Below are 25,104 nucleotides of genomic sequence, written 5' to 3' on the forward strand. Positions count from 1 at the left end.
TACCATCTATCTATCTATCTATCTATCTATCTATCTATCTATCTATCATCTATCTATCTATCTATCTATCTATCTATCTATCTATCTCTATCTATCTATCTATCTATCTATCTATCTATCTATCTATCTATCTATCATCTATCTATCATCTATCTATCTATCTATCCTATCTATCTATCTATCTATCTATCATCTATCATCATTATCTATCTATCTATCTATCTATCTATCTATCTATCATCTATCTATCATCTATCTATCTATCTATCTATCCTATCTATATATCTATCTATCTATCATCTATCATCATTATCTATCTATCTATCTATCTATCTATCTATCTATCTATCTATCTATCATCTATCTACCATCTATCTATCTATCTATCTATCTATCTATCTATCTATCATCTATCTATCTATCTATCTATCTATCTATCTATCTATCATCTATCTACCATCTATCTATCTATCTATCTATCTATCTATCTATCATCTATCTATCATCTATCTATCTATCTATCCTATCTATCTATCTATCTATCTATCTATCATCTATCATCATTATCTATCTATCTATCTATCTATCTATCTATCTATCTATCTATCATCTATCTACTATCTATCTATCTATCTATCTATCTATCTATCATCTATCTATCTATCTATCTATCTATCTATCATCTATCTATCTATCTATCTATCTATCTATCTATCTATCATCTATCTATCTATCTATCATCTATCTATCTATCTATCTATCTATCTATCTATCTATCATCTATCTATCTATCTATCTATCTATCTATCTATCATCTATCATCTATCATCTATCTACAGTATCTATCATCTATTTTTTAAAGTTTTAATTTTTAATTCTAGTCTGTGACCATAACAAAAGGTGGATTGATTGATTGCATCACCTCCTGTCCACAGGTCACTTTTAGTTGACATGATTGATTTTCGCTTATAAGAGGGATATTTCTGCTTATTTCATTATTGAATTTTCTCCTACTGACTTCTGCATCTTAGCTTGTTACTGAATGGTCAAGGCAAGCCTTTGCTTTTGGAATATAGTTGTAGTCGTACTTGACTTCCATCAGGCACTGCTCAAAGTTGAGACCACAATCCATCTCAGATGATGAGCCTCCAAATGTCACTCATTAGGTCTCTGAAATGGCATGGGGTCTCCTGCTTGAGCAGGGGGTTGGACTAGAAGACCTCCAAGGTCCCTTCTGAGTCTGTTATTCTGTTAATTATTGGGGAGGAATAAATGAACTATCATATTGTTGTTTTTTGACCCTGCAGGTTGGTTGGTGAAATCCTTCACCGAGCCACATGGCACCAACGAGTCTTTTCCAAATGTAAGAAAACAACTTTATTCGGAAATGAAGGCAGAAAATATCCAGGACTTCCTACGGTAAGTCTGCTGCTGGGTTTCTTTTATTCTGTAGGTTTCGGAAAACAATCTGGGGTGGGCTGATCATACACACACACACACACACACACACACACACACACACAGACACTTTGCCTGTTATATTTGTGTGTGTATGTGCATGTATATGTATGTGTATGCACACATCAGTGGTGGGTTGCCAATATTTTTACTACCGGTTCGGGTGTGTTCCCACGTGCTGCTTTTGTGTGTCTGGGCTGGTGGGCCACCGGTGGGACAGTGCGCCACTGGGCAGAGCCTCCTGCCACTGCTACTACCGGTTCGCCCGATCCGTCCCGAACCGGGAGAAACCCACCTCTGGTACACAGACACAGACACATATATATTATATTAACATCTATGTGAACGACTGTCGTAAAATGGGGCAAATCTCACTTAACTACTTCGCTTAACAACAGAAATTTTGAACTCAATTGTAATCATAAATCGAGGACTTACACATACACACATACACAGATAGTCCTCGACATTTTCAGGGAAATAGTTAGTGTTGTATTTGTGCTGATAAATAAATAAAGGGAGACTAGTATAGATCTATTTCAAGCTATTTAGCTCTCATCAGCTAAGTAAGGTATGGCTAGGTGATGAGAACTAAATAGCTTGAAATAGATCTATACTAGTCTCCCTTTATTTATCTATCAGCACAAATACAACACACACACACACACACATACACACACACACTGTGTGTGTGTGTGTGTGTTTGTTTGTTTGTTTGTTTTTGGAGATTTTCACGGGTGTAGGTATGCTGGTCTTGTTGTATTCGGGTCTTTTCCTGTGTAAGATTGAGATTGTCTTGGCAACGTTTCAGCGAGGTCCCACTTGCCATCTTCAGGCTGGTGTGACAATACCTCCCGCCTACCAGACATCTGGAAACCAGCCCTAGTCAACAAACGAGCCCCACCCATCACCCAGGCCATTACAACACAAAAGAACAACGGACACACAGCCAGCCACACAACAGCCAACCAATCTACAAATGTCAACTCCACCTACCAATCAGGATGCAACTACACAGCCAATCAACCCACTTACAACAACAAAGCCAGCACTCCACACACTCCCACCAAGGTTTATAGAGAGACGGCAGTTCTGACCACGCTTTACTCGCACAAGCACAAAGCCAAAAACGCCAGCCTGAAGATGGCGAGTGGGACCTCGCTGAAACGTTGCCAAGACAATCTCAATCTTACACAGGAAAAGACCCGAATATATATATAAAGTGTTATGTCAAAGCACCTGGTATGCCCAAATATGGGAGGGAGCATACTGCTTCCCTTTTGCCTTTCAGCTCCACCCTAGGAGCCTTCCAGGCAGGAAACCATTTTTGTGTTGCATTTGTGCTGATAAATAAATAAAGGGAGACTAGTATAGATCTATTTCAAGCTATTTAGCTCTCATCACCTAGCCATACCCTAGTCTACTACTATACTAGTCTCCCTTTATTTATTTATCAGCACAAATGCAGTGTGTGTGTGTATGTGTGCGTACGTACATACATACATAATGTCAGCGTTCCAATTATCATACAGAATTAAATCAGAGTCCAAGGCAAAACTTTCCTTAAAGTTCCAATTTAATAAGTCAGACATGTTGGTACATCTGTGAGGCGGTGAGGTGGAAGGTAGTTTCTGTCTTCCTCACTGAACACCTCCGCCAAATCCCAGTAGATCTTTGGGACTCGTTGGATCCCTGGAGGTTTGGTGTCTGCTGCGGGTGCTGCAGGTTCCGGATGGTTTGGGCTGTTGGGTCCAATCGTTCCTGGGTGGCCTTTTGGCTCCACCGGTGGTAATGGCCCAAAACCAATAATCAATTTTCTAACGCCGTCCTCCCACTTTAGAGTAGGTGCCCACTTGTCCATCTCCACCCTGCTGGTTCCAGTCAGGTGCCAAGGTGCGGAAACATACATACATACATACATATATAATTTTTGATGCCTTATTTAAACTAGGATTTGCATGTTTGTATGTATAACATCTTTTTATCAGTGCTGTATACCAGTGATTGCATCACCTCTTTAGATGCTAAATATACTAAGTAAATGAAAGAAAAAACAGAAGCCGCCCCAATTCTGGGCTCAGCTGGGCTTCCGTCCTGAGGCGCTCTCCTTTATCTAGCTCCTTCACCAGCTTCCCACATGTGGCCGGAACAGAGCAGAACCTTCGCTTGGCCAAGCAAATCCAGAGCCAGTGGAAGGATTTTGGCTTGGATACGGCAGAACTGGTCCACTATGACGTCCTCCTTTCTTACCCAAATCAAAGCTCTCCCAACTATATCTCCATTATCGACAATGGCGGAAAAGAGGTATGGAAAGCAGGACCTTCCTTCTTCTGTGGGGGAGACCCCTCGGGGGAAAAACGGGGGAAGACTGTGTGGAGAAAACCCACAGCAAAACCTAAGATTCCTCTAGACCAGGGGTGTCAAACTTGATTTCATTCAGGGCTGCATCAGGGTTGTGTTTGATCGCCAAAGGGGTGGGTGGGTTGGAATGGGCGTGGCCTTGGTGGCCGTGGCCAGCTTAACATCACTGCAGTGGTGGGTTGCAGGCGGTATGCTCCGGTATGGGCGTACCGGAGCCTGCCCGGAGCACTGGGTACCGTTCCGGTACGGTGCTCGGGAGGGCTCATCCGCCCCCCCCCCAGCTCCTTACCTGTCCTTTAAAGCCTTCGGCGCTTCCGCGCACATGCATAGCGTTTACAGCACCCTGCACGTTCATGTGGAGGACACCGGGCTCCGTTGCAACCATACCAGTTGCAACAGGATCCAGAACCCACCACTGCATCACTGGTGTTGGTGGCTCTTGTGGTGGCCCGAGTGCTCTGCCAGCAAAAATGGGCTCCAGAGCTCCGTTTTCAGCTGGGATAGCCTCCTGCAGCCTTCTGCCAGTGAAAATGGAGCTTGGGATGGCTGCACGCAGCCCTCTCAAGCTCTGTTTTTGGCTGCAATGGCCTCCTGTAACCCTCTGCCAGGGAAAACGGAGCACGGGAGGGCCACAGTCAGCCCTCTGGAGCACCATTTTCACTGGGAGAGGCACCACAGGCCAGTCTTTTGTTGTTTCCAGGGCGGCCCTGTGGGCCAGATCTAAGCACCGTGCAGGCAGGATCCGCTCCTGGCCCTTGAGTTTGACACCCCTGCTCTAGAAAGAACAATTAGGTTGGAATTACTTTTTTGTTGTGTACAGCAGGCAGAAATAACCTTTTCCAACCTTTCGTAAGGACGGGCAACAAAACAGATACTAAGCATTATTGTCTACGCTACTGTCAATGTGTGAAATTTATAGAATGCCTAGGAAATCTATAGAATGGCAGTCAAAGTATAAAAGACTTAATATTCCACACATTTCCCAGCCATTCTACGTAACATTTAGGGTTGTATTTGACCTCGGGGAGGGGGGCAGGGTGGGTGTGGCCAAGGTGGGCATGGCCAACTCGACATCACTCATGTTGGGGACGCCTCTGGTGGCCTGAGCAATCTGCCAGCGCTATCAGGCTCCCGAGCTCTGTTTTCGACTACGACGGCTTCCTGCCACCCACTGCCAGTGAAAACGGAGCTCGGGAGCGTTTTCGCTGGCAGAGGCACCATAGTCTGTCTGATGACATATGCTAGCAATTTATACTAATTTCTCTTACACAGAGGTGTGCGTCAATGCGTGGAAATCAAATGACTTGTTTTGCCTGGTGCCTTTATTTTCAGCCTGCCTTAAATAGTGCTATTGTACTACAGCATGATTTATCTGATCGATGGCAGTGCTTAACCAACCTTGGCTGACAGTCAGTGAGCTAAATATTTTTGTGTCTGGTTAGGATGTATTTATTTATTCACGCGTTTGTTTTGCAATAGTTGTAAACCACACCGTCAATTAAAGCTCTGGGAAGTGAACAGCAGAGCAAGAAAATAATAGTTTCGTTTTTTTTAAGTATCAGATTTATCATCGTAGACTACGGTAAAAGTAGTCCTCAACTTACGACCACTATAGAGGCCAGGATTTCCATTGATAATCAAGACAGTTGTTAAATACTCCATTTTACAACCTTTCTTGCCACAGTTGTTTAAGTGCATCGCTGCAGTAGTTAACTTAGTAACACGGTTGTTAAGTGAAATGTTCCAATATTTGAGGGGCTGTCACAGAGAGGAGGGGTTCAGCTATTTTCCAAAGCACCTGAAGGCCAGACAAGGAATAATGGATGGAAACTGACCAAGGAGAGATTCAACTTAGAAATAAGGAGGAACTTTCTGACAGTGAGAACAATCAACCAAAGGAACAGAAGTTGCCTTCAGAAATTGTGGGAACTTCATCACCGGAGGCTTTCAAGAAGAGACTGGACTGCCATCTGTCAGAAATGGTGTAGGGCCTGCTGTTTGGACAGGGGGTTGGACTAGATGACCTCTAAGGTCCCTTCCAACCCTGTTAATCTGTATCTGTGAAACTGGCTTCCGCATTGACTCTGCTTGTCAGAAGATTGCAAAAGGGGATTACACAACCCTGGGAAGCTGCAACAGTTGTAAGCCTATGAAAATGCTCTAGGTAGCACTTTCTTCCCCTCCCTTCACAGGAAGATAAAGGAGGGAGGAAAAGAAAAAGATGAAAGGGAAAAAGGAGAAAGAGAAGCACATTCAGACTTAGAAAACTACACGGACTTGCCCATTGTAGTTATAAGAAGTGCAGCCTTACTTTAGGAGCACTTCATAGATAGAAGTTTCACCAAACAGATTGTCCTCTAAATGAGTGGGCCTACCACTAGATGGGTGAGCCTACAACTCCCAGAATTCCCAGACAGCATGTCTTGTCATTTAATGACCCTGTAATCTCTTTCCGGGTGAAATCAACGCAACTGAATAGAGCTGAGTGTTTACTGGCCAGATGCCCTTCCTGTTGCCAGTGCGGAGTTCGCAGCAGATATGGTCAGTGGGATTCTGGAACATGGCCAACTCCACTTTTGAGAATTGTTGTCACTTATGTCTGGAGAATGCAAGGCTGAGAAAGATCTTTGTACAAATTAAATTGGCAAATGTAAATGTTAGCCAAATCAATGTTTTTTTTTTAAACGCAGGAACCTATAAACCTAATGAATCTTCCAACATAATGATAATTCTATTGATTTCACTTTGGAATGGCCATCTGAACAAAAGCAAAAAGAAGTAAAATGTTTGATCTATGGCTAATTCTGGTTAATGTCCTTTTAACTGATGATCATTCAGATCAGAGGTGATATTCAGCAGGTTCTGACCAGTTCTGGAGAACCGGTATCGACATTTTGAGTAATTCAGAGAACCGGTAAATACCATGTCAGCGTTCCAAATATCATGCAGAATTAAATCAGAGTCCTAGGCAAAACTATCCTTAAAGTTCCAATTTAATAAGTCAGACATGTTAGCAACGAACTGTGGACCTGTGAATCTGAAAACTTCCTGGGATTCCACCCAGTTTAAAGTTCATGATCTTTTCCCCACACCCATAAATCCATCACATGGTCCAATCTTCTTTGGCCACGCTGGCATCTCCACCCTGCTGGTTCCGGTCAGGTGCAGAGGTGTGGAGACAAAAGATGACTTTGGCTTCTATAAAAGAATGACAACAACACATTCCACAATTCTACTCCTTTCTATTCCCACTCCCAATTACTACACTAATGAAACAGCATAATGAAAGAATAGAGTGTGTGGCAGGCCAAAGAACCTAAAAAGGAATATAATTGCAGGCCTGACATACCACCTCTGACTGGTCCTGCCCCCATCTATTCTCTGCCTCCTGAGTCTCAGCTGATCAGGAGGGAATGGGGAATTAACCTTCCCCTGCCATGCCCACCAAGCCACACCCACCAAGCCACACCCATGGAACAGGTAGTAAACATTTTTGAATCCCACCACTGATACTTCAGCAAAATGGAAAGGCCCCTTCCAAATTTTTATATGGCAGTTATATATAACCACTTGGAAAGTAAATCTGATTGAATTGCAGATGCACCTTCTGATTTCATCACTTCAGATCAGATCTCCATAATCTACATCCCCAAGATGTACATTTCTAAGTGAAATTTGAAAATCAAAATGGGAACCTTAAAAAGAATTGTAATTTTAGGAGCCTGCCAAGTCTTTTACCTAATCAAGCTGTCATTTCAGCTTTCTAATGAAACTTCTGTCTTTTGTTCTGAGTAGATTTTCAACTCATCGTTATTTGAACCCGCTCCTGAAGGTTATGCAAATACTTCTGGAGTGTTACCGCCGTATAATGCTTTTTCAGCGCAGGGTGAGCCACAGGTAAGGACTTGAATAATTTGGCTTGTGTGAAAACTATTACAGTGGTACCTTGGCACTCCACTCCTTTGAAATTCATTGAATTTTGTCCTCGTAGTTTGATGTGAAAGTTTTGTCCTGGTACTTATTTTTTGTTTAGTATTTCATGCACAAGCTGCTTTGTAATTCACTACATCAGGGGTGTCAAACTCAATTTCGTTGAGGGCTGCATTATGCCTGTGATTGACCTTGGGGGAGTGGGGTTGGGCGGGCATTGACCTTGGGGGAGTGGGGTTGAATTTTGTCCTCAACGTAGTTTGATGTGAAAGTTTTGTCCTGGTACTTATTGTTTGTTTAGTATTTGATGCACAAGCTGCTTTGTAATTCACTACATCGGGGGGGTCAAACTCAATTTCGTTGAGGGCCGCATCAGGGCTGTGATTGACCTTGGGGGAGTTGGGTTGGACTGGGCAGGTACAGCCAGCTTGACGCCACTCACTGGGTGTGACTGACTGGGTGGGCATGGCCAGCTTGATGCTACTCCCCAAACTGCTTGCATGTTTCCTCTTCGCATTGGTTAGACTGGGCTGACGCCACACTGATCCAATCTTTCCCCTTTGCATTGGGTAGACTGGGTTGAAGTGATGCAGGCCAGCTCCTTACATTTTCCAGGACGGCCCCATGGGCAGGATCCGACCATATCACAGGCCAGCTCCAGCCCGCGTGCCTTGTATTTGACACCCCTGTACTACATTATTCCTTATGGGAAATTTTTTTTGGTACTCGCTGTTTTTGGTACTAATCGTACCTCCCGGAACCAATTAATGGTGAGTACCAAAGTATCACTGTACCTTGAGATGTGATGCCAGTTTTCAAAATGGTCTTTCTTGACTTTTCTTGAAGACCTTTCAGTTCTCATCTAAGAAGCTTCTTCAGTTCTAGCTAACTGGTGGGGAATAGAAAGGACTTAATAGTATTTGTAGCCAGAGAGTCATTAACACTCTGAAGGGCATTGAAATCATCTGGGGTTAATGAAGATAAGTCATCATCTTTCCCTGAAGATGAGTCAATTCAGGAAACCACAATACTCACAACACTCCGTTGTTACTTTCTAAGTATCCTGTTTTCTAGAAAATAAGACCTAACCGGAAAAATAGGATGATTTTTCATGAGGCTCGTAATATAAGCCCTACCTCAAAATAAGCTCCAGTTAAGATTGTCAGCCAGATGGATACATTTAGTAGCGTATTTCCCCGAAAATAAGACGTAGCTAGAAAATAAGCCTTAATGCATCTTTTGGAGCAAAAAAATAATATAAGACCCAGTCTTATTTTCAGGGAAACACGGTATGTCTATGGGAGGGGTCGGCAACCTTAAATACTCAAAGAGCCACAAAGGTCCTAACCGGAACCCCCCTGTTCAATTCTGGAGCCAACCAGAAGTCTGGTTTCCCCACCATAGAGTCTCTTCCTAGTGTGGCGTCCTTTTTCCTCTACCTGTCCTAACCGAAAGCCCTATCAATTGTGGAGCTGACCGGAAAACCCGCCCCTTGCCATAGAGTCTCCTTTTGGCGCACCCTGCTTCCCCTTCCCCCAAATCGGAAGCTCCTCTCAAAATTGTGATGTCGACTGGCAACAGGGAGCCACAGCAGAGGGATGAAAGAGCCACATGTGGCTCCAGAGCTGCAATTTGCTGACCCTTGGTCTATGGGGCCATCTTAAATTTCCTGCAAATAAAGCCGTTTGCTTTGTAATATTGCCAACTTTCAATAAACCATTTCAACTAAAAAAAAAAACAAGATGGGAGGCCTGAAGGAGAATGTTTGCAATTGTGGGCACCAAGCTGGAGATCCAGAGCATAGATGTTCGGGAAACAGTTCTCTGCATAAGTGAAACAGATTCGATGCGTAATAGTAAATTGAATAAAATTAACAGTGCCAGACCCCAAAATCTGTTTTTGTTTCCGTCCTGAAAAGGCCAATCTGGTGTATGTCAATTATGGACGCACAGAAGATTTTTTCAAGTTAGAGAGAGAAATGGGAATAAACTGTACAGGAAAGATTCTTATTGCCCGATATGGAAAAATATTCAGAGGAAACAAAGTAAGTTATCCACAGCTTTATTTTCATTCTTTCATAAGACCGGCTGTCTTATGGTTTCTCGGTGGCAATCAATACTACCAAGAGAAATATTTTTAATGTCTGCGTTAGGGCTTTGTTTAAATACTGCACATAGGTTTCTTTAAAAGTAACAATTAATTAATTGGATGTGGAATTTTTCAAAACTTGTTGCGGTAGAAACCTCAAATACAATTCAGTCATTTGTGGTGGAATGTTTGGTGAGAATCCAGATGGTGTTATACAAACTGTGGGAGCCAAACCTTTATGTTAAGGTTGTGAGGGGCAAATTGTTCTCGGGACCTTGGTTTAGCACAGTGTTTCTCAACCTTGGTGACTTGAAGTCCTGTATTCTGTATTCTGTATTCTGTATCTCAACCTTGGTTCTCACCAAGGTTGAGAAACACTGGTTTAGCACGTCGCCCAGAATAATGTTGTTTTGATTACCAGCTGATAATTGGGCTCCCTTTACGAATCCACCCAACCTAACCTTAATTTCTTATTTGTGGACTTCTAGTCAGCGTCCCTCTCTACAAGATTTTCTTGCTACATATGCACACAAACATGCAGAGGGAGAGAGAGGTAGGAAAAGAAAGGGAAGGGGAGAAGGAGAGGGGGAGAGGGAGGGAGGGAGAAGGACAGGGACAGGGAGGGAGATGCCGAGGGAGAGACAGGGAAGGGGGGAGGGAGAAAGGAAGAGGGAGGGAGAGCTGGAGAGGGACAGGGATAGGGAGAAAGGGGTGGGAGTGAGTGAGAGAGAGAATGATAGAGAGAGAGACAGACAGACAGACAGACAGAAACAGAGACAGAGAGAGAGAGAGAGAAACAGAGAGAGAGAGACAGGTAGAAAGAGAGAGAGAGACAGAGAAAGAGAGACAGAGAGAGAAACAGAAAGAAAGAGAGACAGAGAGAAAGAGAGACAGAGACAGAGAGACACACACAGAGAGAGACTGCTCTGGCCTAAGAGCCCAACTATATTTAATCTCTCCTCTTAATTTTCTCTTACACCACAAGTTGGCCATTGGTGGTCCTGTTGAGCGCATTGCACTAATCCAGATTAGAGGAATGGGCACAAATAGGAAACAAAATGGATTTCTGCAAAGACCTTCCCAAGAGGAAGCTGTGAATCTAGGATACCTAATCCTCATTCTGACTGAGGGGGTGCTGGCAAATATTCACCAACATACAGTCTTCAAAGGCAGCCCCGTGTCACGTGCATTGTAGTAGTCCATGTGGCATGAGCTATTTTGTTGGAGCAAATATGGGAAGGCCTCTGATACCTACCCTTTTCCCCCGAAAATATTGCAAGACAGCAGCAGCCATGAGGTGACCACGCTCGCCGCCTCCTGCCCCTTAAAAATAATAAGACCTCCCTGAAAATAAGGCCAAATGCTTATTTTGGGGGGTCAAAAGAAAATAAGACCCTATCTTATTTTCGGGGAAACACGGTATATATCCAGTAAGCCTTGGAGTCCATCTTAATCCCGTTAATGCTACTCCAGAAACTCAAGAGGACGCACGACTGTTTTGCTCCTTAACAGTTGGTTTTTCTGCAGGTTAAAAATGCCATGTTGGCAGGAGCGAAAGGAATTATCCTTTACTCTGATCCTGCAGATTATTGTGCCCCTGGGGTCAAACCCTACCCAAACGGCTGGAATCTTCCTGGACAGGGGGTTCAGCGTGGAAATGTGTTAAATCTCAACGGGGCAGGAGATCCTCTCACTCCAGGCTATCCAGCCAAAGGTCAGTGTCCACAAGCCCACAACTAACCCCCTTTGGGTAGGAGAAACCGTCGCTTTTTGATATAATGTTTGCTTTCCATACATACCATATTTTTCGGACTATAAGACGCACCTTTTCCCCCTCAAAAAAGAGGGTGAAAATCTGGGTGCGTCTTATACACTGAAACCCCGCACCCTTTGAAACAAAATGCTTCTGGGGGCTGGGGAGGACACAAAAGAGCAAAAAACAGACCGTCTAACCGCATTTTTGCCCCCCCAGCCCCCAGAAGCACTCTACAAGCCTCCCAAAGCCTCTGCATGCTTCCCCTTTTATTTTTGCAAAAAATGACCCGTTTTTGTGAAAAACTGCCTGTTTTTTGCTCATTTCTGCCTCCCTAGCCCCTAGGAGCACTTTGCAGTCCTCTCAAACTCTCTGCATGCTCTGTTTTTCACAAAAAAGTGAGGCACGCAGAGGGTTTGGGAGGCTGGCAGAGTGCAAATTTTTTTTAATTTATCTCTTCAAAATCATGGTGCGTCTTATAGTCCGAAAGATACGGTAGGTAGTCCTCAATTTATGATGTAATTGAGCCTAGCATTTCTGTTGTTAAGTGAGACAGCAGTTAAGTGAGTTTTACCATAATTTTATGATAATCCTCACCACAGTTGTTGAGTGAATCGTTGCCGTTGTTAAGTTAAGTAACTCAGTTGTTAAGTGAATCTGGGTTCCCCATTGACTCTGCTTGTCAGAAGGTCGCAAAAGGGGATGACATGACCCCGGGACATTGTAACCGTCATAAATACGAACCAGCTGCCATGCCTCTGAATTTGACCATGTGACCATGGAGAGACTCCAATGGTTGTAAGCGTGAAAAATGGCCATGAGTCACTTTTTCCAGTGGTGATGTAACTTCAAATAGTCCCTAAGTGAACTGTTGTAAGTTGAGGACTACCTGTAATAGCTGTCATTTGCAAGTTTTGGACATTTCAGATGAAACTGGAAAATACTTACTCTAAGCTCCTCAAAAAAATATGGATGCACTCTTTTTGTACAGATAAGTATATTGAGGGATGCTACCAAGGGTTGAAAAAAAATTCTGCAACACCAGTATGAAAATATTAATAGGCATTTTTCAGTGGCAAATTAACGTGAAGCCATAGAGCTGAACATCAATGTTTTTACTGTTGAAAGTTTAGCAACACAATCTAAACACCTCTGCAGATCACAAAATAGAGCAGAGGAGAGCAGAGCAGCATAGCATGGAATAGAATGGAATGGAATATAGAATACAGAATACAGAATATAGAATACAGAATACAGTATATAGATTATAGAATATAGAATACAGAATACAGAATACAGTATATAGAATATAGAATACAGAATACAGAATATAGAATACAGTATATAGAATATAGAATACAGAATACAGAATATAGAATACAGAATACAGTATATAGAATACAGAATATAGAATACAGAATACAGTATATAGAATATAGAATACAGAATACAGTATATAGAATATAGAATACAGAATACAGTATATAGAATATAGAATACAGAATAAAGTATATAGAATATAGAATACAGAATACAGCATATAGAATATAGAATACAGAATACAGTATATAGAATACAGAATACAGAATACAGTATATAGAATATAGAATACAGAATACAGTATATAGAATATAGAATACAGTATATAGAATATAGAATACAGAATACAGAATACAGTATATAGAATATAGAATACAGAATACAGAATACAGTATATAGAATATAGAATATAGAATACAGAATACAGTATATAGAATATAGAATACAGAATACAGTATATAGAATACAGTATATAGAATACAGAATACAGTATATAGAATATAGAATACAGAATACAGAATTTAGAATATAGAATATAGAACGGGACAGAGCACAACAGAATAGAATTCTTTACTGGCCAAGTGTAAATGAAAACTCTGTACTGATAGTCCTTGACTTAAGAACCACAATTGAGGCCAGAATTTCTGTTGCTAAGCAAGGCAGTTGTTAAGTGAGTTACGCCTGATTTTGTGACCTTTTCTATCACGGTTGTTCAACTGAATCACTGCAGTTAAGTGAATCACATAGGGGACAAGAGAAACCAGCTTCCCCCACTGACTTTGCTCGTCAGAATCCAGCTGGGAAGGTGAGCGTCTGACCCTGAATGTTGCAACCAGCTGCACAAGCCCTGAATTTTGATCCCGTGACCACGGAGAGGCTGCAACCAATTGTACATACAAGGACAGGTCCTAAGTCGCGTTTTTTGCAGTGCCTTTGAAACTTTGCATGGTTGTAAACGAATGGTTGCAAATCGTGGAGTACGTAGCACCAACCCCGATTCCATGTATTCATATCCTACTCGTCTCAGACTTTTTTTGATTCTTTTCAGACTACATGTTCAGACTTGACGTTAGTGATGGAGTGGGAGTTCCCACCATCCCAGTGCATCCTATTAGTTACCACGATGCTGAAGTTTTATTAAGGTACGCAGATTAAATTGTGTGAACTGGAAAAGGTTGGCTGTTTTTTTTTAATAAAAAAAATCCATGCCTATTTCTTGACTAGGCTCAGGACTGACCCCAGTCTTGAAAGCTTATCCAACCGAGAAGTGGATTTGGTGTAATGGTAAATGGTGCTGGACAAAGAAACCAGGAGACTTGTGAGTTCTAGTCTTCCCTAAAGCGTGGAAGTGACTTTGGAAGAGTCACTCACTCTCAACAGGTTATCCTTGATTGATGACAATAATTGAGCCCCAAAGTTCTATTGCTAAGTGAGACAGTTCACCTTTGTGATATAAACCGTTGACTGATTAGCTTTAGAAGTCACCAGACTCCAGAAAAACTCTGGGCAGCATATATTTAAAGCAGAGCCAGTTTGGTCCAGGGGTTAAGGTACTAGGCTAGAAAGTGGGAGACTGTGAGCTCTAATCCAGGGGTCTCCAACCCTCAGGCTGTGGCCTGTTCAAAACTGGGCCAAGGGAGAGATGGGCAAGCATGCATGCATGAAGCTCCACTCATGTGAGAGGTGGAGAAGTGAGTAGAGAGCGCTTGAGTGGAGGGTGCAAACCTCCATGCATGCAAGTGGAGGGTGCTCTCCCTCGCACAAATGGAGCAGTGTGTGTATGCATGTGCTTGCTGTCACAAGCTCCCTCCTACCCTGGGCCAGGCCGCCAAGCTGGACAGATTGGGGACCCCTGTTGTAGCCCCACCTTAGCTATGAAAGCCAGTAGGGTAACTACTTGGTCTCAACCTAACTCACTTCTACATGGGGCTGCCCTTGAAGAACACCCGGAGTCTTCAGCTGGTCCAGAATGCGGCCGCGCGGGTTGTCATGGGGGTACCTAGGTGCTCCCATGTTACACCCCTTTTAGGCGGCCTGCACTGGTTGCCGGTTGTTTTCTGGGTGCGATTCAAGGTATTAATTATGACCTTTAAAGCACTCCATGGCTTAGGCCCAGGGCACCTGTGAGACCACCTACTGCCACCAGTAGCCTCCCACCGTCCAGTATGATCCCACAGAGTTGGCCTACTCAGGGTGCCGTCGGCCAGGCAGTGTCGGCTGGTGACCCCCAGGGGGAGAGCCTTCTCTGTGGGAGCGCCTTCCCTCTGGAATGAGCTCCCCCCGGAGCTTCGCATAATCCCCGACCTGCGGTCCTTCCGACGCGCCCTAAAAAGTTGGCTTTTCCAGCAAGCCGACCTGGCCTGTTAATGTTAACTTATTTTAAATGTATTGTTTTTTAAAAAATTCGGTTTGTTTTTTTGGATATGGATTTAATCTTTTTAAACTTTTGGGATGTGTGTTTTTTAATGTTGTACGCCGCCCTGAGTCCTTTTGGAGAAGGGCGGCATATAAATCCAAATAAACCAAACCAAACCAAACCAAACCAAGCCTCACTTCATAAGGTGGTTGTTGTGGAGAAAATAGGAGGAGGAAGTAGTGTGGGATATATTAATTGCCTTGTGTTAATTGCAAAAATAATAAAGGCCGGGCAGAGGTGAGTTTCACATAATTTTACCACCGTTTCTCCACTAAGCAAGTGACTTAGAAAACGTGGCTAAATAGAACGGCATAGAGCCGGAGAGGGTGGGCAGGGGGGTCGCCGAAGGTCGCCACTCCCGGTTTGCCCGAATCGGTCCGAACCGGCTGAATACCATCACTGAAGGTGGGATGTCGAGAGTAAATGTTTCCCCTGTCCAGTTGTGCCTGACTCTAGGGGCAGTGCCCATCTCTGTTTCTTATGCAAGGGAGCCAACGTAGTCCAAAGATGCTTCCCGTGGTCATGTGGCCAGCATAACTATATGCCAAGGCTCTCCAGAACGGTGTTACTTTCCCACAGAAGTGGTACCTATTTATCTACTCCAGTGGTGAAATTCAAATTATTTACTACCAGTTCTGTGGGCGTGGTTTGGTAGCTGTGGTGTGGCTTAGTGAGTATGGCAGGGGAAGGATACTGCAAAATCTCCATTCCCACCCCACTCGGAGTCCAGCCAGAGGTGGCATTTGAACTACTCAAAATTTCCGCTACCGGTTCTCCAGAACCTGCTGGATTTCACCCCTGATCTACTCGCATTTGCATGCTTTTGAACTGCTACATGGGCAGGAGCTGGAGCAAGGAACGGGAGCTCACTCCGTTGCGCGACGCTCGGGTCTCAAACTTGAGCTGTCAGCTTTCTGACTGACAAGCTTAGCATCTCTAACCACTGAGCCATCGCACACTCCTGAAGGCGGGTTAAAAATAAATAAATAAAAAGCAATTGAAAGAACCTTAAGTGTCTGAACAAACTGCTCCACAATCACTCATTCTGTGTTCCACAAACAGCCTTGGGAGGGCAGCTAGCTTTTTTCTAAAGAACATTATCAGGATGGGAGGTAAAAAGTTCTCAAAAAAAATGTGACAAAAGATAAAGAAGGTTTCTTTGTTTTTTCCAGATTCATGGGTGGTTCTGCACCTCCAGACAAGAGTTGGAAAGGAAACCTCAACGTATCCTATAATGTCGGGCCTGGATTTTTAGATCCATACTCCATAAGGTTAGTTCTAACATTTTTTTTTTATCCTTTTGCTTCAATTCCCATCCAAACTGCGTGAATCCACTTAAAGCTGTTTTCATTTTCTGAAAGACCATTGTTTGTCTTAGGGGCTGGATGAATACAAGTAGTCCTCGACTTACGACCAGAATGGAGCCCAAACGTTCATAATAGCAATAGCACTTAGACTTATATACCACTTCACAGTGCTTTTACAGCCCTCTCTAAGCGATTTACAGAGTCAGCCTATTGCCCCTAACAATCTGGGTCCTCATTTCACCCACCTCGGAAGGATGGAAGGATGAGTCAACCTTGAGCCAGTGAGATTTGAACTGCCGAACTGCAGCTAGCAGTCAGCTGAAGTAGCCTGCAGTACCGCACTCTGACCACTGCGCCACCATGGCTACATACAGCAAGTACCAGGACCAGTTGCAAGTCACTTTTTTTTTTTTTTTGCTGATGGTGTAACTTCAAAAAGTTACTAAACAAATGGTTATAAGGAATGGTGGGCTCTAAATAATCCCTATTTAAATAATTTAGCAACCAGTTCTCTGCCTTAATCACCAGCTGGGTAGATGTGGCTTGGTGGTCATGTGACTGGGTGGGCGTGGCCAACTCCACTCACATCGATGGGCGCTTGGCCTTAGCTGTTACAATGTAATCAGGGTTAACCAGAGAGGCAGTTTCTGTAAGCAGGGCAATAAAGATTCAGCTAGAAATAACACCAGAATGTTTCCTTCCTGCCTTCCTTACAGGATTAGCCCTGCAAAGTGGAAAAAAACAAAAGGAGATTTCTTCCAACAACCGGTTCTCCCAACTGCTTAGAAAGTTAACAACCGGTTCGCCCGAATAGGTGTGAACTGGCTGAATCCCACCACTGGTTATATGTCAAGAATGACCAGTACTTACTGAACTATACTACACAAGGTTTACATGTTGTTATCAACTAGGTAGCTAAATTGGGGGCTCTTAGAACATTTGCTATGCATGCAGGTCTGAGGAAATCCACCTACTTTCCAAAACAGATAACAATTGCAGAAATTAGAGCTGGCAGGATTAAATTATTGGTATTGGTGCCAGTAATTGATGGTTCATAGGTGAAAACGATTTGAGGTCGTTTCGCTGCTTGGATAGTCAGTTTTGATTTGAGAACTAACCATTTAAATTCTGGACAAGCACTACATGGGAGTTACGTGAGCTACATTTTAGCTTCTAATACCAATCATGAATTCATAATAAGACGGTGTTGTTGTAATGCTGAAGTGATATATTTAGCTTGCTGGTACATTGGTACTGCTGCCAGTCACGTTGCTATGTTAATAAAGTAGATTGTGGGAACTTATATATCACCTCCATCTTTTATTGCAAGAAGGTCAATTATGCAATGTCCATTATTCTAGCTTGTCCAATTAAGAAGGAAGCTCTTTCATTTACTTTTTTTTAAAGCACTTCTTTTTTGAAAGCTCATTTTTCTGTTCTTTCCCTTCCCATAGTTTGCAAACTCAGAAACAACTCCTCCTCCTCCTTCTATAACAGAATTAGAAGAGACCTTGGAGGTCTTCTATTCCAATCCCCCTGCTTAGGCAGGAAATCCTACCTTATCTTATCTATACCATTTCAGACAAAGGGTTATCCAATCCCTTCTTAAAAACTTCCAGTGTTGGAGCATTTACAACTTCTGGAGGCAAGCTGTTCCACTGATTAATTGTTCTCACTGTCAGGAAATTTCTCCTTAGTTCTAGGTTGCGTTTTCTTCTTCTTCTTCTTCTTCTTCTTCTTCTTCTTCTTCTTCTTCTTCTTCTTCTTCTTCTTCTTCTTCTTCTTCTTCTTCTTCTTCTTCTCCTCCTCCTCCTCCTCCTCCTCCTCCTCCTCCTCCTCCTTTTTCTTCTTCTTCTTCTTTTTCTTCTTCTTCTTCTTCTTCTTCTTCTTCTTCTTCTTCTTCTTCTTCTCCTCCTCCTCCTCCTCCTCCTCCTCCTCCTCCTCCTCCTCCTCCTCCTCCTCCACCTCTTTCTCTTCCTCCTCCTCCTTTCCTTCCCCTTCCCCTCCTTCTTCTCCTCCTCCTCCTCCCCGCTCTTCCTCCTTTGTTACTACATTACATTTGCAACCTTCTGACAAGCAAAGTCAACGGGGAAGCCAGATTCATTTAACAATCATGTTACTAAGCTAACAATTTCAGTGATTCACTTAACAACGCTGGCAGGTTGCATAAAATGGGGCAGGATTCCCTTAATAAATGTTTCACTTACAAAACCAAACGTTGGTCTCAATTGTGGTCATAAGTCAAGGAACTTACCTATATTGAAGCTTTCGAACTCTGATGTTGGAGAAGACTCTAGAGCAGTGTTTCTCAAACTTGGCGACTTTAAGTCCTGTGGACTTCAACTCCCAGAATCCCCCAGCCAGCTGGCTGGGGAATTCTGGGAGTTGAAGTCCACAGGACTTAAAGTCGCCAAGTTTGAGAAACACTGCTCTAGAGAATCACATGGACAACCAACCAACAAACCAATGGATCATCCAACAAATCAGAACCAAGGGTTTTGACTTGAGGCACAAATGACCAAACTCAAATTATCCTACTTTGCTTATGTTATGGAAAGAACTAACACTCTGGAAAAGGCTCTGTGAACTGGTAGTTTAAAAAAAGCTTCAGAAAATCACACAGCTCACAGCTGATCTACGCGATCGTCGGAAGTTTTTCCTCCCCCTTTTTTAAAGCATTTTTTTTCCTGCCAGTTTGGGCAAATAGGCAGGAAAAATGCTTTAAAAAGTGGGGAAAAAAAGCTTCCAATGATCGTATAGATCAGCTGTGAGCCACGTGATTTTTGGAAATTGTTTTCTTTTTTGCTTTTTAAAGTGTTTTATTTCTGCCTATTGGCCCGAACCGGCAGGAAAAAAAATAATTTAAAAAGTGAAGAAAAAAGGTTCCTTGACAATCAGCTGTGCATGTGATCATGGGAACTTTTTTTTTCACTTTTTAAAGAATTTTTTACTACTTATTCACCCGAACCGGTAGTAGAAAAATGCTTTAAAAAGTTTTTTTTTAAAAAGGTTCCCACGATCACACGTCATAGCTGAACCTAATTTTTTACTGCTTAAAGCATTTTTTACTACCGGTTCGGGCGAATAGGTAGTTAAAAATGCTTTAGAAATTAAAAAAGTTGGCCATGCCCACCCAGTCACATGACATCCCCCCACCCCCCACCAAGCCACGCCCAGAGAACCGGTGGCAAATCTTTTTTACATTTCACCATTGCACAGAGTCAATAACAATCCATCAGTTACAAGGGGAAGCATAGAAATAAATGGCCTTTGCACAAGAGACAAGTATATATATATACACTGATTATTTTACAACGTAGCCTAGAGCAGAAATCAACCCAATGATGACATAAATTGATATAAATGTGGCCATAACTGGATGGAAGAAACATATGCTCACGTATTTATTACCTATTCACTCAATTTGTCCCTGTTGCAAAAAGCTGGACTCTCAAGTGGGCACAGCAGCATATAGTAATACAATAAAACATGCTTAAGGATCAAAGCAGTCCCCACCCCCTCTTCCCAAAAAATACAATAAGATACAAATCATTCACGATAGTTTACCAGTTTCTCGGTTTCCTTAGGCTCTTGGGAACAACTCAATCTTTAACAATTGTGGAAAAGCTATAAAATGAGGGTGTCAGGGTGTCTAAAATGAAGAAATATTGGAGATACTCCAAAGCAGTTTTCTTTATTGTTCCTCATTTATAGGGGTTCTTCACCTACAGACAGAAATCATGCCAAACCAAAACACTTGTATCAATAAAATATATACTCTAAGAACTATTAGGAAAGAGCTGTCTTCACTCTTTTTGATATCACGGCCCATCTGTCAAGAGTTTGTTGCAAAAAAATCAAATCCAGAAAGCACACACAGATAACTGATTCATTAACTTCTTTATATACATGCTAACAAATGAATAAATGTACAATATAGGGACGCGGTGGCTCAGTGGCTAAGACGCTGAGCTTGTCAATCAGTTCGGCGGTTCGAATCCCTACCGCCGCGTAATGGAGTGAGCTCCCGTTACTTGTCCCGGCTTCTGCCAACCTAGCAGTTCGAAAGCATGTAAAAATGCAAGTAGAAAAATAGGAACCATCTTTGGTGGGAAGGTAACAGCGTTCCGTGCGCCTTCGGCGTTTAGTCATGCCGGCCACGTGACCACAGAGATGTCTTCGGACAACGCTGGCTCTTCGGCTTTGAAACGGAGATGAGCACCGCCCCCTAGAGTCGGGAATGTCTAGTGAGGGGAACATTTATCTTTACTTTAAATGTACAAAACCAATAGTAGATTCTTTCAACGTGGTAGAGGTTACAAGCAGAACACAAACAGGAGGAGAACAGTTTCATTTCAGAGTTCAGAGGAGACAGAGTCTCAAGTTTCTGTTTCAGTTCTTTGCACAGACTCAGAAGGTTGCAGGCTAAACCATGCCCTGGCTCCTAGCTGTTTCAGCTCCCATTGGCTGACTTTGTTTGCTATGCCTATTCATTGGCTGACCTTGTTACCATGTCTCTCCCAGTCATGAATATTCTAACATCATCAAATCTCATTTTCTTCCAAGATGCTGCAGAAATTATTCTTAGATGTTCTGAGAGATAGATCCACCTTATTCCAGGATTTATGCATAAAACTCCCTCAACCCCCAAAGGACAGGAAGTCCTTGACTTATGACCACAATTGCCTCTTTTAATATGCCCCAAAATATTCCAATCTAGGGGGTGGGGGGCGGGGCTTCACACAGAATCTTGGTGATTTCGTGTACGTATCCTGGCAGCAAAATTCCAATTCCTCATTGCCTTTGCCGACTTCTAAACATTTGCTGTCTCTCTCTCCTTTGGAATGCAGCCCCTTCCTAATGGGAATCCAGAGTACATTCCACTATAGTGGGCCACCTTAGTATCAGGCACTTGTTCAACAGGATGGGCGTAGTCACACATATATACATACAAACACAGTTTCTAGAAGCGGATCATCGAGTGAAGACGGAAATAACCGAATATTTGATCCAGGGATCCGTTTGAACATACAGATACAGATTAACAGAGTTGGAAGGGACCTTGTAGATCATCTAGCCCAACCCCCTTCCCCCACCCAAGCAGGAGACCCTGCACCATTTCTGACAAATGGCAGTCCAGTCTCTTCTTGAAAGCCTCCAGTGATGAAGCTCCCACAACTTCTGAAGGCAACTTCTGCTCCATGGGTTGATGGCTCTCACTGGCAGAAATTTTCTCCTTATTTCCAGGTTGAATCTCTCCTTGTTCAGTTTCCATCCATTATTCCTTGTCTGGCCTTCAGGTGCCTTGGAAAATAGCTTGACCCCCTTCCTCTCTGCGGCAGCCCCTCAAATATTGGAAGATGCTATCATGTCTCCCCTGGTCCTTCTCTTCACAGGACTAGCCATGCACAGTTCCTGCAACCGTTCATTGTATGTTTTAGTCTCCAGTCCCCTAATCATCCTGGTTGCTCTTCTCTACATACTCCTGCCTAGCCACAAGCAAACGATTGACTTTGATACACCTGTAGCAGAACTTTATATTGCATATAAATACAATAAAAACAAAACAAAAACAAACTGAGTCCTTTTGCAAAACATACAACTTGGGAATGCTTTGAGGTACTCCTGGCAGGGTTGACCTTAACTACTGTGTCACCAAATCTTTTTTTTCCCCTCCTTCTTCTTCTTCTTCTTCTTCTTCTTCTTCTTCTTCTTCTTCTTCTTCTTCTTCTTCTTCTTCTTCTTCTTCTTCTTCTTCTTTCTTCTATGACAGAAAAGTTAAGATGCACGTTCATAGCACCAGTCAGATTACCCGGATATATAATGTGATCGGAAGCATCAAAGGAGCAGTGGAGCCTGGTGAGTTTTCAATGTCGAATGCTTTATTTAAAACGGGGAATGGGCAGTTTTTGGGTAGCTGGAAACCAAGTTGAGCATGTTTTTAAGGAAGGGAAGAATTACACAGGATGGCATAAGGAGGACATACCCTTGATTGTTTGTTTTGGGGGGAGGTATTGGAATTAATAGGGACGCGGTAGCTCAGTGGCTAAGACGCTGAGCTTGTCGATCAGAAAGGTCAGCAGTTTGGCGGTTCGAATCCCTAACGCCGCCTAACGGAGTGAACTCCCGTTACTTGTCCCAGCTTCTGCCAAGCTAGTAGTTCAAAAGCACGTAAATATGCTCCGGAAGCTGGAAATGGGCCCATGCGCGCAGAAGAATTCATATTGAACTGTGCATGCATGTGCAATGTGTGTCTGGCACGAAGCACACACACGGGTACATTGTGCGTGGGTTGCGAACTGACAGTAACACCAGCAGCAACCCACCCCTAGGTGTAGGGTTTCCTGCTTAAGCAGGAGATTGGACTAGAAGACCTCCAAGGCTCCTTCCAACTCTGTTATTCTATATTCTATACTAGCCGATAACCCAGCATTGCTCAGGTATTTATTTATAGGGGGAAAATGTCTGGACCAAACGTAATTTCTAATGCTGGATTTTCCCTCTTACCAGAGGGAGTCCCCTTGTGGGGAACTATGAAGCTGTTACTGTGGCAACTCCACTGCACTGTACAGTAGAGGCCATTTTAAGGCACAACAGGCTGTATCTTAACAGAACACACACCCCGAGGGGCATTAGGGGTGTCTTACCCCCCCCCCCCAGTATTTTTTTCTAAAGATTAAGTTATCTGTGTACCAAGTTTGGTTGAAATTGCTTAAGGTATTCCAGAGTTATGCCGGAACACACACACGCGAGCGCACACACACACACACACACACAGCCATTTTTACACATATAGATTCTATTTCTGAAATAGAAAAGAGAAATCTAGCAAGTTTATTCTGAATGTTAAGGAAGTGAATTGTTCTAATGCTTCCTTTTCTTAGATAGGTATGTAATTTTTGGAGGCCACCGAGATTCCTGGGTCTTTGGGGGTATTGACCCCACCACAGGAGCTGCTGTCCTTCAAGAGGTTGCTCGCAGCTTTGGCAAGATGATGGAGAAGGGTAAGACTAATAGACGGAAAAATTGGGGACCCAAAGCAGAGGTGGAATGTGCTGGGATTTAAATGTCAACATGCGTTTGAAGTAGATTCTAAGCCACCTTGATCCTTTGCTCCATAAATGTAGCAGGTAAATAAAAGTAACAAACGAATCAAAATCCTCTTCCAAAGATAAAGGTGTTGTGGTCCGCCAGCAACTCTGGTAGTAGAGTTGGACAGTGAGTAGATTGGGGAGGAACATGGGCCAGTCCTGGAGGCTGAGGAAAGCTCAGATGAGGGCTCTGCGTTGGAGGCAGAGAGGGAGTTAGACAGCAATGAGGCAGAGGAACGGCTGGAGCCTGTTCCCAGTGTGCGCATGCGCAGAGCTGCCAGAAGACAAGAACAACTAAGAAAGCAGGGTCGCCTTGGGAGTAAAGCCACTCCTTGGAGGTGATTGGCCCCTCCCATAGGAAACAAAAGAGGAGCGAGTGGGGAGGGGGCTTTTGCAGGAAACAATTCATTGATTCGGTCGTGTCAAGAGTGGAAAGTTCTGTTTGTAACTATAAGAGACTCTCTGCCATGTTTTGCCTTGCCCTGCATTTGGAAACTAGTTATCTGGCAGCTCTCCAAACGAGATAAGGTTCGTGCTGATAAACATTCCTCTGAAAGACTGTTTGCTAAGCCTGCTGACTGTGAATGAAAGAAATTCACAGTCATGTAAATAAAAGGGGTTTTGCCAGGAGCAAGACTCTGCTTCTTGCTTTTTAAGGAAGCCTGGATCGGAACAAAAGGAAAGCACAAAAGATGTTTCTGTTGAGCAGCTTAAACCTCCTTTGTCATGCAAAAAAGTATTTATTTGCTTTGTTTTTAAACTAACTCAAGCTGATTTATCCATAGACATTGATAGGTTTGCATCTTTAGCCATTGAGAGAGTAAAGAATCAAGTTTTTTTCTGTAATCTTAATTTCATTTTGTGTAGGTTGGAGGCCAAGAAGAACAATCATTTTTGCCAGCTGGGATGCAGAAGAATTTGGATTATTAGGCTCCACAGAGTGGGCAGAGGTGAGTGAAGGACTCTGTAAGATTGTATTATTTATCCACAGGTTGTCTTCGACTTATCACCACTGAAAAAAGTGGGTTATGGCTGGTACTCACAGAATAGAATAGAGGAGAGGGGAGTGGAGTGGAGTGGCATGGAATGGAATGGGATAGGGGAGGGGAGGGGAGGGGAGGGGAGAAGGGAAGGGAAGAGAAGACAGAGTAGAGTAGAGTAGAGTTGAGTTGAGTTGAGTTGAGTTGAGTTGAGTTTATTTGGCCAAGTGAGATTAGCCACCCAAGCAATTTATCTCTGATGCATAAGCTCTCTATGTATATGCAAAGCAACAGAATAATGGCAATCCTAATAATATTAATATCAATAAGAGTGGCGAGTAAGAAGGATAATAAGAAGGATAAATAGTAAGGCTACAGCCATACTGTAGTGCAGTGGTTA

At 43.1% G+C, this 25,104-nt stretch overlaps 1 protein-coding gene across 1 annotated transcript in view; it reads left to right on the forward strand.

The window, feature by feature from the left end:
* The window catches only part of LOC309390714 (N-acetylated-alpha-linked acidic dipeptidase 2-like), a 54,250-nt gene that overhangs the window by 11,928 nt on the left and 17,218 nt on the right, over positions 1 to 25,104 (forward strand). The window contains exons 2-11 of the mRNA XM_081950352.1: positions 1,308 to 1,419; positions 3,576 to 3,762; positions 7,615 to 7,716; positions 9,668 to 9,793; positions 11,365 to 11,551; positions 13,959 to 14,052; positions 16,499 to 16,597; positions 22,407 to 22,492; positions 23,518 to 23,637; positions 24,592 to 24,674. Coding sequence (XP_081806478.1) covers positions 1,308 to 1,419; positions 3,576 to 3,762; positions 7,615 to 7,716; positions 9,668 to 9,793; positions 11,365 to 11,551; positions 13,959 to 14,052; positions 16,499 to 16,597; positions 22,407 to 22,492; positions 23,518 to 23,637; positions 24,592 to 24,674 — 1,196 coding nt within the window. The remainder of the gene's footprint in view (positions 1 to 1,307; positions 1,420 to 3,575; positions 3,763 to 7,614; positions 7,717 to 9,667; positions 9,794 to 11,364; positions 11,552 to 13,958; positions 14,053 to 16,498; positions 16,598 to 22,406; positions 22,493 to 23,517; positions 23,638 to 24,591; positions 24,675 to 25,104) is intronic.

The sequence above is a fragment of the Natrix helvetica genome (assembly GCF_964273705.1).
Source record: "Natrix helvetica genome assembly, chromosome: 4".
In the NCBI taxonomy this organism is placed as follows: Eukaryota; Metazoa; Chordata; class Lepidosauria; order Squamata; family Natricidae; genus Natrix; species Natrix helvetica.